Source organism: Lethenteron reissneri, chromosome 51 (genome assembly GCF_015708825.2).
Source record: "Lethenteron reissneri isolate LAM-NWPU_2019-01 chromosome 51, ASM1570882v1, whole genome shotgun sequence".
NCBI classification, from domain to species: Eukaryota; Metazoa; Chordata; class Hyperoartia; order Petromyzontiformes; family Petromyzontidae; genus Lethenteron; species Lethenteron reissneri.
The window spans coordinates 5,382,186-5,395,634 of record NC_083829.1 but is presented as its reverse complement, the minus strand read 5'-3'; the positions used below and the strand labels follow the sequence as shown (position 1 = coordinate 5,395,634).

General features: G+C 46.7%; 2 protein-coding genes and 1 non-coding gene across 3 annotated transcripts in view; all 3 read right to left on the bottom strand.

The window, feature by feature from the left end:
* The window catches only part of ATP5F1C (ATP synthase F1 subunit gamma), a 375,672-nt gene that overhangs the window by 197,984 nt on the left and 164,239 nt on the right, over window positions 1–13,449 (bottom strand). The window lies entirely within an intron of this gene.
* Window positions 2,913–8,905, bottom strand: LOC133355499 (large ribosomal subunit protein eL32). The gene is made up of 4 exons (XM_061572823.1): window positions 8,853–8,905; window positions 6,257–6,360; window positions 5,136–5,317; window positions 2,913–3,194 (listed from the first exon to the last, which is right to left on the bottom strand). Exons 2-4 carry the CDS (start codon window positions 6,350–6,352, stop codon window positions 3,065–3,067), a joined length of 408 nt encoding a protein of 135 aa, XP_061428807.1. The 5' UTR covers window positions 6,353–6,360; window positions 8,853–8,905; the 3' UTR covers window positions 2,913–3,064.
* Window positions 6,603–6,739, bottom strand: LOC133355689 (small nucleolar RNA SNORA17). The gene has a single exon (XR_009756746.1). It is a non-coding gene; the product is annotated as a small nucleolar RNA SNORA17 (small nucleolar RNA).

Below are 13,449 nucleotides of genomic sequence, written 5' to 3'. Positions count from 1 at the left end.
GATTCACTAATCATCTGTCTACGATAAATCCGAAAAATATGCGAGCTGGTTGGACTGGTTTCTTGTTTCTTTCGGTAAAGTCACGTAGAAGGGAAATAATAAAATAATAAAAATAAAACATTTTTTAATTATTCTCACGACGTTTCGGCCACAACGCAAGCAGCCGTCCTCAGGTGAAGAACAGTACTGTCAGAAAGACAGCGTCTGAATGCTGTCTTTCTTTCTGACAGACCTGTTCTTCACCTGAGGACGGCTGCTTGCGTTGTGGCCGAAACGTCGTGAGAATTATTTTATTATGTTTTATTTTTATTATTTTATTATTTCCATTCTACGTGACTTTACCGAAAGAACCAAGAAGATGAATCCCTGCAGTCACGAAAGCTTTAAATCGAAATTTAACTGGTTGGACTCGTTTCTTGCGCGGGCGATGCAGTTACAACGCTGTAAAATCCACGTTCGCGTGATGGCAGAGGAGGACGATTTCACTCCTCGCTTCCCACCCCCGTTGCATGTAACTAAAGTACGAGTCGCAAAGTGTAGAAATTATGAATCGGGGTCGTTCGCATGAGCGGGTCCGTGTACTCGGAGACCTTCCAGTATTTCAAACTTGGACCAATGACGTTGGAACGCATTGGCCTATCGTTGTGAATGCCATGAAATGGGATCTTAAAACATCGACCGAAAACCGGACGGCGAATATTTTTATATGGTCAATGCACCCGCAGCATTAATCAGGGCGGCCACGGGTTACTGTGGAAAGGCGTGCCTTGTATTGTAGTGGCAGTGCCTTACACTGCAACTCCCGACTCCCAGCGCCAGTCCAGAAGCGCTCGAGAAATTGACGAGAAATACAAAATGTGCCTTTAGCAACGACCCTGTTCGTCCCACCCGTGTGACCTTGATGAACCCACGAACCCTTGTGGAAATTGCGTCTTTTATGCATGGCCATAACGTGGCTTTAAAAATAGAATTACGTCTTTACAGACCCGGGTCAGCCAAGGCCACGTCACAAAACTGAGTTTGCCAACGAAAATAAATAGGACTTGTGGTCCGTTTTATGTTGGCTTTCAAGTTGCAAGTGGATCTGTATCAACGATGTAACTTGAGGAGCGAGGCCTCAGCAATTGATGCACGCATGTCAACAGCAGGTACGCCTCTCGACAAAGTGGAACAAGAGCTGAAGTGTGCAAAGCAGGATAAAAAAAAGCAGCCCGCATGGAATTTACATGAACACGTGGATATTCAAATATACAAGCGTTAGGGGGACATCGCATTGACCGTTAAAAGTGGGCTTCGGCAGGGAGTTCCTTTACGGTACTCTACTCAGCCGGTGTGCAGATCGAGGGCGGGGAGCCATCGACTCGGTAAAACCATGGATTTTGCGGCACTGCCCTCTGCTGTTCACAGAGCGCTTCACAACCCATGTCCCACACCCGAGCACCACACTAACAAGCTAGGTCAGTGTTCTTCATTTGGAAAGACCCCTGGTGGCTTTTAGCGTGGACCCCGACAATACAACAAATGTGAAAACACCCCCCCCCCCCCATTATCATCACCGTGATGTCAAACACCAATGGTTTAAAATGTGGTAGCCCTCACACTGCCGATGCATTCCTATGACCACTGTTTCATTGCTTTTATAGCTTTATTTTGGCCATGTTTGTTTGTTGTAGTACAGAGTTAGACTGATGGCCTTAATCTAAGTTGTCTTGTGGTTGTTGTTGTTTGAGTTGCATCTCACTGGGAGTTTTGCTGTTGGTGTACGGTGCATTTTCTGCAATATTTTGCTGTCTTTTCTTAGATTTTCTTTTTGCACAGTCACTTTAAGATGTTTTCTTGTTCACGTTTTTGTTTGTTGCGGTTGCACCCAATTCAAGAGCCGAATGGCTCACAGGGCTATACCTAATACATGAACTTGAACTTGTATTATCGGCAAGCTCCCCCCACCTCACCTCTGAAAATTAGTTAAGATCACCAGTCGAGGTGCACTTTGAAGACACGAGTTGCAAACGCTCCAAGGCAGATCATGCAAGACTCCACGCGTTTTGGGTTAACCGACTGAAGTGGCGGGCAGGTGCCAAGGTTCCTCTTATAACCGACAAAGGCGGTTGGAGAAAATGACGTTCGCGAGCACCGATTCGATACTTTGCAATTGCAGCTGCTAATTGACATCAAGTAGCGTCACCACAGCGCTTGTGCCAGGCTGTGGAGGCGACGCCGGCGGAACAGAACAGACCCAAGCGCAAGGTGCCCCGTTTAGTAGTGGTGGGTAACCCGCGGGTTGCATACAGCCGACAGAGCCCCTCGTGGTGGCCCTGTTGTAAGTGTATTTAGGGGAGTGTTCTTCGTTGGCAGGCCACCACGGGCAACTAGCGGCCCCTGGTGGCCTTTAGTGCAGCCCCCAACAATACACGTGATAACACCCCTAGCAGGCGGCTGCGTGGCGGGCCTCACGTACAGATGTCTTCTCGACAATGGGGCCCCCCTCAGAAAATTAGTGAACACTCATTTAGGGTTATGCGTGGGGTCGCGATTTGCACACAAGCACGCTTTCAAGCTTGCGGCCCACCGAGGTGGAGGGCCGCTCATGTTGCCCACTCCTCTAGGTTGCCCATAACTGCCATACAGCCAGACTGGTGGTGGGGCAAGTCATGTTAGCGCACCTCTGAAGGCCAACGCGCCACGCCAGTGTGGTGTTGCCAGCACCACACGCAGCCACCTTTTTCTCCCACGTTTATTCTTACACGCCACACCAGCTACTTGCACAAGGCCGAGTCGACCTAGGGGAGGGCCCTGGACAAGCTCAGATATCCACCTAAAGCGGATATTAAACCCAGGTTTGAAGCAGTGCGCGAACCAAATGCTCCCCATGAAAGCATCACACAACCTCCACCAAAAACAGGACGTACAAGTTTCTTTTTCCACATTTTTATTCCGTTTACAAAGTGGCGCAAACAACAAGTCTGTACAGCGCAAACGGCTCTGTGGTGTGGTAAGTGGCCGTGCGGCGGCGGTGGTGGTGAAGAGCAGGATCAGGAGGAGGGGGACGGCGGGCGCTCGCCGCTCACTCGTTCTCCTCGCTGCGCAGGCGAGCGTTGGCGTTGGTCACCTTGATGGCGAGCTGCGCAGCGCGCTCCACGATGGTCTTGCGCTTCTTTGACGAAACGTTGTGCGCGATCTCGGCACAGAACGTCCTTGGGGGAGGGCAGGACACGAGGACCGGTTAGAGAAGCGGTGCGTGCGTTGGTACGAGGCACGAAGACGTTTACCGGAAGGTTCCGTTAAACCGCACAAAACGCAACTCGAAAATGAAACCGACCCAACATACCATTGTGTTGACCCCGCCCCCCCTCATGAAAGTATCAAGACTCATAAAACTTTGTAGGATAAATGACAATTATGACTTTAAGTAATTTCAATATACGTCTCGCCCAGCGCACCAGATAACGTTTTGGGTGTTTGAAGCAGCGCTTCTCAACAACTTTTTTAGTATGGTGGCCCCTAGGCCTTCATGGCACGTATTAAATCTATACCGGCATGTTATTGTGTATTCATGTTTTGTCACCAGTGAAGAACCAACAACGTTTTCTTGCACACAAGCCATTTCTCCTGCATGATATTCATTATATGCCACAGCCTGTGCCCCCCCACCCCCGAAAGGCAAGCCACACGGGTTGACAACCACCGCTCCAAGGTGTTCACGAGAGGGTGGGTTTCCCACCAACCCTAAATTAAGAGCTTTTTGTTAAATTTACCAGGTAAGTCCTACTACTATTGTAAAACAGGACATACTGTGCTGCAGGCATTTAAAGATGTATTAATGAATCCATTAAAGGCGTTTCTTACTCTTCCATCGAAATGTGTGCTTAAAAAAGGTAAAAAATATATATTTTACCAGGGAAGTCCCACTGAGCTATATAGCTCGTTTTCATAAACGACCTGGCCACAAATGACAACCCACTGAAGTGGCTAATGTGTAAATCAGCTAAATATTATAAAACACACTTCTCAATGTGGAAGGCAAAACCAAAGGATCCGGAAAAAAATCCACAAGACCACAGGGAGAGACGCACGCAAACTCCAAACATATAGGCGCCAGGGTCGGAATCAAGCCCCACGACTTTCTGAAAATCTAGGCGAGGGAGTTAACATCTCACCACCGTTGCTCAACTTGGCAGCATCCCGAGTGCAGAGTGGCAGTGGGAGGCACCGAGACAAAGGCCAGGCCAGATTCAAACGCCAGGCCAGATTCAAACGCCGTCTGGCTTCCAGTCCATGGGGCATAGCAGCTCCATAGATGCGGTTCTTTAGGAGGTCGTCAGTTGGCTATTTGGATGTTTTGGGTTTACTCTCCAACACACCAGAGTGTGCTGAAGTAGTAACTAATTCGCATGCTTTTACGACGTGACAAACCTAACTCATTGGCTGTCGGGTGATGGTGGGTTATATTTACACAATCTTAACTAAAAAAAACCTTTACTATGGATATTGGTCGCGAAAGCCTACGTCTTAAAACTGTCTCGTAGATTTGTGGTTAAACTGGCCCATTCGTCCATTCATGAGCTGATAATTGTAATCAACTTTTTTGCGGTCGCTTACTTGGGCCCCGATTTGCACGACTTTTGGAAACGATAATCAATTAAAAAACAAATTGTCCCCCTACTCGGGATCTCAAGAGGCAGCTCTGATATTCGCTTCCGGACCGTTCTCCCAACACATAGTAGAAGACAAAATATTTTACGAAAATATTCTCTAGGAACCACCTTAATCGCAATTCTATTAGGCCGGGGGGGGGGGGGGGGTTGGGGGCAATCAACCACAGACATCCCCTAATCCTGAAACACGTTCCTTCGGAGTGGGCAGGTAGGAACTTGGTTGGACAGCGCATTCGCGCACGACAGAAAGCTCGCGGTCACGTGACGCACTTCAACCAATCCGGGAGCGTGCTACATGTTTGGGAGGGGCTATGCACGACAGACAAATAATCCGTGGTGGGCAGTGTGGAACTGTTGTTCCTACCTGTATGAAATGTATTTTTTATATTGGTCACGAAAGCCTACGTGTTAAAACGATCCCCTACTGCTGCAGACATGCAAGAGACAAGCACGGGGGCGCGGATGCCATCACACACTCACTTGTTGCTCATCATGAGCACCTCCAGCTCTCGCACGTTGTGCACGAGGAACTTGCGGAAGCCAGTGGGCAGCATGTACTTGGTCTTCTTGTTGCTCCCGTAACCGATGTTGGGCATGCGCAGCTGCCCCTTGAAGCGCCGCCTCACGCGGTTGTCAATACCCCTCGGCTTGCGCCAGTTCGGCTGCCGGGTCACAGAGGGGGGGGGCGAGAATGGGGGGCAGGGGAGGGAGATGACTAACGTGTTAGAGGGCGAGATGGCCATGTGTGTTAACCACGATCTTCCTTGATTTTTTTAACAGGTCTGGATTATAAACTCTTGTTAAAAAAGGCCAAAGCGATTTCTTGTTCAAATGGAGCACCGAGGTGGTTGCTCATCTTTTGTTTACAGCCATGAGTCAGTGGTGGAATTAATGGCAGGCACAAGATTATCATGGGACAACCGCTGTTGATTTCGCCACAAAGTGCTAGTTATTTTACCAAACAACCCCTAACCAGGATTAGAATTTGCAATCTTACAATTCCATGCTGCTCGTTCGACCACTGAGCTGGTCGGTAGATTACAAAGATAATTATATTGTCCATTGTTAATTTCTTTTATATTTTTATTACCACTGTACTTGCATGGCTCCAAATCCATTCGTGGATAAACTTCAGGAGTGCACTATCTTCAAGATCCTTCATAGAGTCACCACTACCTACCCTCTCTCCAATCTCATCAAGGTCTCCATGCACTCTCCTCCCCTTTCACTACACATTACTCTCCTCCATGCTTTCCAACATCTCCTCTCATTACACTATTCATATTTTCATGCACTCTGCTCCAGCAAGCAAGCAAGGCCTTCTCGTTTGAAACCCCCAGTTCAACCGCTCAGCTGGAGGTGGCTCTTTCATCTGCAACTCTTTCAAGCCCAGCCCTCCGTGCAGTCGGCTCCCGACCCTTTAAAAGTCCAGGCTCAAGATCTTACGATTTTCCTCTAGCTAGCTGTTTCTGTTTATAAAATGAATATGCCTCCTGTCAGATACCCATATCCCAGCGTTTCTGTACAGCATTTTGGAGATACAAAATACGAACAGGAATTTTTTTTTTCATTCTATTCAAAGTAGTCCCCCCCCCCCTCACCTTGATCTTGATGTAGCGGTCCGACTGGTGGCGCTTGAACTTCTTTGTGCGCTTCTTCACGATCTTGGGCTTCACGAGGGGACGTAGCGCCACCATGGTGCCGCCTGTGCCCGCACACACACACCGCACACACACACCGCACGCACACACACACCGCACGTTCCGTCAGCACCGTGACACGCTCCTCAACACACTCGCGCAAGCTAGAGCTCACGGGCCACGTACAAAATCAGTGGAAATACCTGAATCGGTTCAAGGTGTTCCTCCCTACCCCCCCCCCACAGCCTCTGTTCATGCCAGGACGACCTAGTTGGTGTTAAGCCAGCCATGTTCGTGTAAGGGCGGCGATGTTGGCTCCACAATCATTCAGGGCGACCATGTAGGTGGCGGCCGAGTGTAAACTAGGAGCCTGATTCTCTATGCCCACGTGTGACACAGGGAAAGCACCGAGATGCCAGCCCTGTAACGCCTAAACGGGGCATTTCGTAGCTCGACAAGAACGATTCAAGAAGCCATGAGGCCGCCCGTCCTTTAATCTTGCCACATCGCGACCCAGAAACTTTCGGGAGCTTCGCAGAACAAGATTCTCATCTTTGCGATTCGCCAGTCTCACTACCTGAAAGTTGTACTACTGACGAAGCGTTATATAATGAACTGCTCATAATAAGCACGCCGCCTTGTTCCAAAGTCCTAACAAGGGATTTTTGTGATTCCAAGTGAAGAACCAACTATTCAATGTCTATCCAGAATAGTGGACACGTTTAAACTCTCATGCTAAACAGATGCACTTATGGCACAACTGAGACTATTTTAAGTATTTAACAAGCCGATTTTTATATCTTTAGTAAAACACTTTCTACAAAAAGACCGACCAATGCACGCCTCGAGCAGCATCGCAGCACGGTTTTGCAATTCAAAGATGAAATTTCGATTTAAAGTTTTCGTGACTTTACCGAAAGAACCAAGAAGATCAAAGATGAAACCTAAAAACAACCGCATTAAGAGGCGCGTAGCTCGTAAAGCATCTCAACGACTCAGCAAACATCGATTCTTACAAAATTACAGGGGTAGTCAATCCAGGCAGCGCTGGCCGTGGGAGGGTGGTTTGGACCATACTTCACTACACCGGCACACGCATCTCTATTGCAGAAGACGGTGCCTCGTGCCAGCACCGCTAAACACCAAAAGCTTTATAGCAGCCATGGGTCTACCTGGCCGAGATCTAACGACTGAATCGTCAATTCAAACATGTGCTTTTACGCTCGCGATACACGCATTGAATCGACGAAAAGCGTGGCTCCCACACCTGAGATGAATTATTGCCCTAAACGTTGCCGACTTATACAAATTTTATTTCAAGGCAAGTATACCGATAAGTATACGAATTCTTTCACAAAAACACCAGATTTCTCACTACATGGTGGCTCGCGAAAGTGCGAGGAGAGTTTATAATCGTCAGCGGATACATCATCCCACTGCTTTTTAAGCAACCCGATTATTTTACGATTCAAACAGAAACTTCACATCGTAGGATGCAAATGTTACCACATGGGCTAAGGGAACTGAAGCGTTCAAAGCACAAACGGGACAAGTTCGTGTTTTTAACGGAAACGTTCAGCGACTTGTTACGTAATTATAACTAAGGCTGTCCTTTATGTGCTTATACGAACTCGAACTGCATTCGACACCCGGCGACGGCTAACATCAGTGGCGAGTGACATAACCAGAGCCAGGCTTTCAACAACCTACAGTGACCAGCGTGGTTAAGTATGGTCAAGCAACCCCTATAACAGATACGGCGTAGGAGAAAGCAGCTTTCAATGCAGCAGCGGACGAAAAGACAATTGACATACACGATGTCTACAATATTATACGAGCGCTGACAATGTCAAAGTATAACTATTAACATCCGACTACGTAGGCCGGGAAGGCCACGATAAAGCGGACACGTGTTTCGAGCGTACACAGATGTGTGTCCACTGCTGTATAGCAAGTACACGAACCATAACCATTCGCCTATTAACCTCCTTTTGAATACTGCGAGTTTTATTAAATAGTAATAATTGGGGGCATCTTGAATGTTTTTAGGCTCGTAAGGGTGTCATACTTTGACTCTTTATTCGTTATAATTTAAGGATTATAATTTTATAATTACCCGATCAGCTGGTGTAGATTGGCAGCCGCGATGATCATCGTTAACGGAACCCCTCACACGCGTGTACAGTATATTGTACGCATTGCGAGTTCATTGACAAAAGCTGGGTTTGCACGACGATAACCAATTTTAGAAATGCAAACATTTTGTTTTAATCTCACAATTAATGTTAAATGTTTACAACTACAAACATCACCGGGGTCCCCTTTCAGTTCACGCTTGCGGCCTAGGCCGCAAACGCACTGCGCGAGCCTGCGGCGCGCGCAGGCAATCGCCAACCGAACAAAAAAACACAACTTCCCCAAAATAATCGGCGAACATATTTACATCGACGCGCGCCTAAGAGTCCCGCCAACAAGATAAACTATTTAAGGATAAGTTTGTTCGTCGCCACTTCGTGGATTGTCGCGGATTACGGAGCGCACGTATGTCTGTACTCACCTCAGCCGGTCCCAATATGGAGGAAGGAAGGGGCGAGCGCGGGGGATTGTGGGATATAGGGCCCTTGATTTAATAAATTATTTACCTCCTATACATACGGTGCTTAAAACAAAATGTAAAAAGAAAATTAAGCAACCAATATATATACCAACCTTACTCTTTGGTTTTATTCGGTAAAGGCACGTAAGTAAAAAATTTAATAAAAAGGAAAAACAACTACATTTTTTCATTTTTATTTTATTTTTTACCGACGTAACTTTACCGAAATAAAACCAAAAAGTATGATTATTGCATTCACGAAAACTTCAAATCTATAATATATACCAACCTTTAGAGCCGGATTATCCTCGTAGCAAAAGTAGCTGCATATGCTACGGGCCTCCCACTTTCAAGGGCCGTGCGCTAAATGCTTTCAAGCTATCAATTTCGGTTCAGTGATTCTGCACTTGTTCTATTACTATAGTACTATGCTGCCTTAAACTTTTATGAACGACTGGGTGTTGAAAGTTAGCGATTTATCGTATTATCTGGATGTATAGAAAATAAAAAAATACAATTACTTTACAATGCAAGTAAAAATTTACGTGTTTTAATATTGACGTTTTTTTTTATTTAGGGCCCCTTTATATTATATGCTACAGGCACTGCACTAGCTTAATCCGGCACTGACACCCCTTGAAATTGAACAAGTAGTAAGTAGGCTTTCGCCACTAATATTATCATACCTGTAAACCCATATGGTTTTCCCCGCATTGTTGTTGCAGGAAAATTGAGTTTGCAGGTCTATACGGTGTACAGCCGTTTCAATATGGGCACATTTTGTTGTTTTTTGTGTCTATTTGTTTGTGTTTCTCCCTTGTGATGATGATGATGGGACTTTGTAGGATGAACTTTGAGATGTATAAGGGAACGGGGTTGACCAATAAGGTCTGAATTTGTCTGTAATAAGGTAGGGCGGCTGATAAGGGGGTTGACAGGTATGTATTATCCGTAATAAAGGAGGTTTATTTTGGGTTAGGTCCCGTAAACATAAATGTGTCGTGAAACCCACCACCACCCAACACGGCCAAGTCGGGGTTTTTCACGTGAACAGAACGTGCCAATTCGTGACTACTTCAGCACACCGGTGTGTTGGAGAGTAAAACCCACAACATTTATGGCACCCCTTAAATTTTTCAACCATCTAGTACATCGTTAATAGGTTTTCTGTTGCGTGGCTTTTATCCTTTAAATAAAAATCGCCAGAATGTAATATTTTTCTGCTATCTAAGACTCATCCTGACGTATCAGCAATGTGTAGATTACTCCAAGATATTACGGTGACTACAATTGTAATAAGAGAGCGTCATCTCCTGCATTAGTGTGGGGGTTACATTACACATCATACAGTCCACGTTTGATCAATAGTAGGGATTCTATATCCGGGGTAAAGGTGAATGGGCGGATCTACCAGGGAAGCCTCTGGAACGTTCCCGAAGGTTCTAGGAGGGGCGTGGCCAGAGGCGGGGCTAGAGGCGGGGCTTAGCCTCCGGGGAGTGAATATAAGCAACGTTAGGGGCAGAGGTCGCAAACGGGTTTTTGATTCCGTACCCTTACCTGGCCGCACCAGGGTCGCAAACGGGTACCCGTACCCTACCCGATACCCGGCTACCCGTACCCGGCCGGGTATCGGGTAGGGTACGGGTACCCGATTGCGACCTCTGGGATGAAGCCATGTTGCAGACACGGGTGGGTTGATTCTAGGAACTTGAATTGTGAGAAGAGACAAGACGTTGGGAAATGAGTGACAAACGGTTACTCACCAGTGACTCACGGCCTACCCGTACCCGGCCACACCAGGGTCGCAAAAGGGTCGCAAACGGGTACCCGTACCCTACCCGATACCCGCCGGGTATCGGGTAGGGTACGGGGTACCCGATTGCTACCTCTGGTTAGGGGTCAGTGTGTGAAGATTGCTGCTGCTGCCCCGCCATCTCCACCTGCAACGTGGCGGTTCGACCTCCAGCTGCTCAGCCGCCAGCGAGCGGTGTGTTGGCCAGCGGTGTGTTAGCGAGCGGGGTGAGCGCCACGTGGCAGCGCAGCCACGAGAGCGGGTCGACATCCGCGGAGAGAGTGGCTGTACCGAAGATTTACTAATAAATACTTGAAGTTACTTACCGTGTCGGAGCCGCTAATTACACAATTATTACTTTTATCCAACAATGTGACAAATGTAAACATCAAAAGGGGATTACTGCATCGATAATTGAGGGGCAGCTGTCCCGGTGGTGTATTTGGTGATGGTGCACAAACAGAATTATAATCTTTATTTATGCCGGACTAGCTTTACTACCTGGCTTTGCCCGGGACTTGGATTCACCACGCCCGACCACCTTTGTCTCCCCAGTGGCGATGTTCACACACCACAGCAGTTACTCGTTTGAGGCTGAGTCGACCTAGGGGAGGCCCAGGACCGGTTCAAATAATCGTCACCGGTGGTGGCCGTGAGCGGGAATCGAACTCGGGTCGCCGGGTTCGTAGCGCAGCGCGCTAACCACTACACTACCGCTCCCCCCACACACAAACACGCGCGCGTCCATAGGTACACATACACGCGCTTGCTGCAGACACACACAACTTCCAGGGTGCGTACGGCAGTAAACGACTGAAATAATAAAGAAATGCTGCGCGGACAATGCCTTAGACCTGCAACACATTTGTATGGCACTTTACTCGCGGAGGGTTGGAGGGGGGGTGACATCAGCAGGCACACTGCGTGACGCTTCCGCACGCGCGGGTGACATGACAGAGGTGATGTCACAGCTCACTTGCCGTGCAAAAAATCTCTGCATTATTGAGCTCCCCCCCCCCAAAAAAAAGTGTATTTTTATTATTTTTGCATGGTGTACATTCTGGAAAGTACTCACATGGAAAATTTCAAGTTTGTTGCATGTTGGGAAGTACGCTAAACATTTTGAACAGACACACATAATCACAACTTTGTCTTTTATATATATGGAGATGAATCCGATGAGCTATAAAGCTCTACTCTTTGGGTCTTTCGGTAAAGTCACGTAGAGACATCAATTTCGTGTGAGCCAGCCGCATTACAAGTAAACCCGTAAAAACAAAGTTTTTCACTCTAAATCCTTTATATGCGTGGCGGCTAGAGTTCTCTCGTCCTCTGGCTTGAGATGGCTGCAATCTATGGGTCAGATGATTGTCTGCCAGTATTAAGCAATTGGTAATTAAATATTTAATTTGTTTTCCCTAAACAGTGTCAAATTTTGGAAAAAAAAATTCACGAAAATTAATTGTCACACACAACGAGTCTGTGTGGAAAATGTCAGCTCGATTGGATCACGGGAAGTGGGTTAAAAAACGAGCGAAAGATTTGCACGGTCCTAAGCAAGCAAGCGAACTTAATATAAAGGATTTAAAAATATATTCGCCTGTGGAGGACGCGGGGATCGATCCCGCGACCTTTGGTATGGGAAGCGAGGGCGCTACCAACTGCGCTACTCCGCCACGGCCTGTGGAGGGGTTACGCTCTGGGCTCTTACACTCTGACGTTCAGCCAAAGCCATGAATGCGTTCTATTTGAATATATGTAAAATAATTTTTTTTTGCCTAAAAAGTGTAAAATCTTGCAAATTTTTTTTCACGAACAATAATTGTCTGGCACAACGAGTCTGTGTGGAAAATGTCAGCTCGATTGGATCACGGGAAGTGGGTTAAAAAACGACCGAAAGATTTTCACGGTCCTAAGCAAGCAAGCAAGCACGCAAGCACGCAAGCAAGCAAGCGAACTTAATATAAAGGATTTAAAAATAATGATCAGCCACAGCAGAAGTATTGGTCCTACCGTATTTCAAATCTTATCTTCAAGAACACGGTCCGAGACATGTCTAAGACGATGGTACTTTGCAAGCCTGCTGGCTATCAACAAAGATTCGTTCATAAAGCTATCCATATATAGACACAATTTCAACCGAGAGGAAGGTTATAAACTCAGCAATCATTGGAAAGATGTCATCAACCACTTTGGGTCATGACTTGACTTGTGTTTTCTTGTCAATCAACCTCCAAACCTTCATGAACAGTTTGCCTTTAGAGGATAACCCGTTTTCCTGATGACATCCGCTTGTGTTGCGATTGAAACGTCGTGATATTTTTATTCACTTTTATAATTATTCATATTCTATGGGTGTTTCGGCAAAGTCACGTAGGCAGAACAATAAAGAACCGAAGAGTTTCAAGTCAAGAGCTATAAAGGGGCCGTCCATTGATGTCACGCGAATTTGGACGATTTTTGACCCCCCACCCCTTCGTCACACGGCGTCACAAAAAGTCAGACCCCCCTCAAATATGACGTCACAAAGCTCTGCCCCCCCCCCCCCCAAAAAAAAACATGCTTCAAATTGCTTTAAACTATTGTAATTGTAGTGCGTATTTAGTGTGGCGCTGCACTCTTGTGTTGTAGAAGAAGACATTTATTAAAAAGTCTATTTAATTAAGTGGAACGTGTTGACTATATTTATTTAAAGTTGCGTATTTTGATGTGACGTCACATTTCTCAACCCCCCCCCTCGTCACACATCGTCACATACGTCTGACC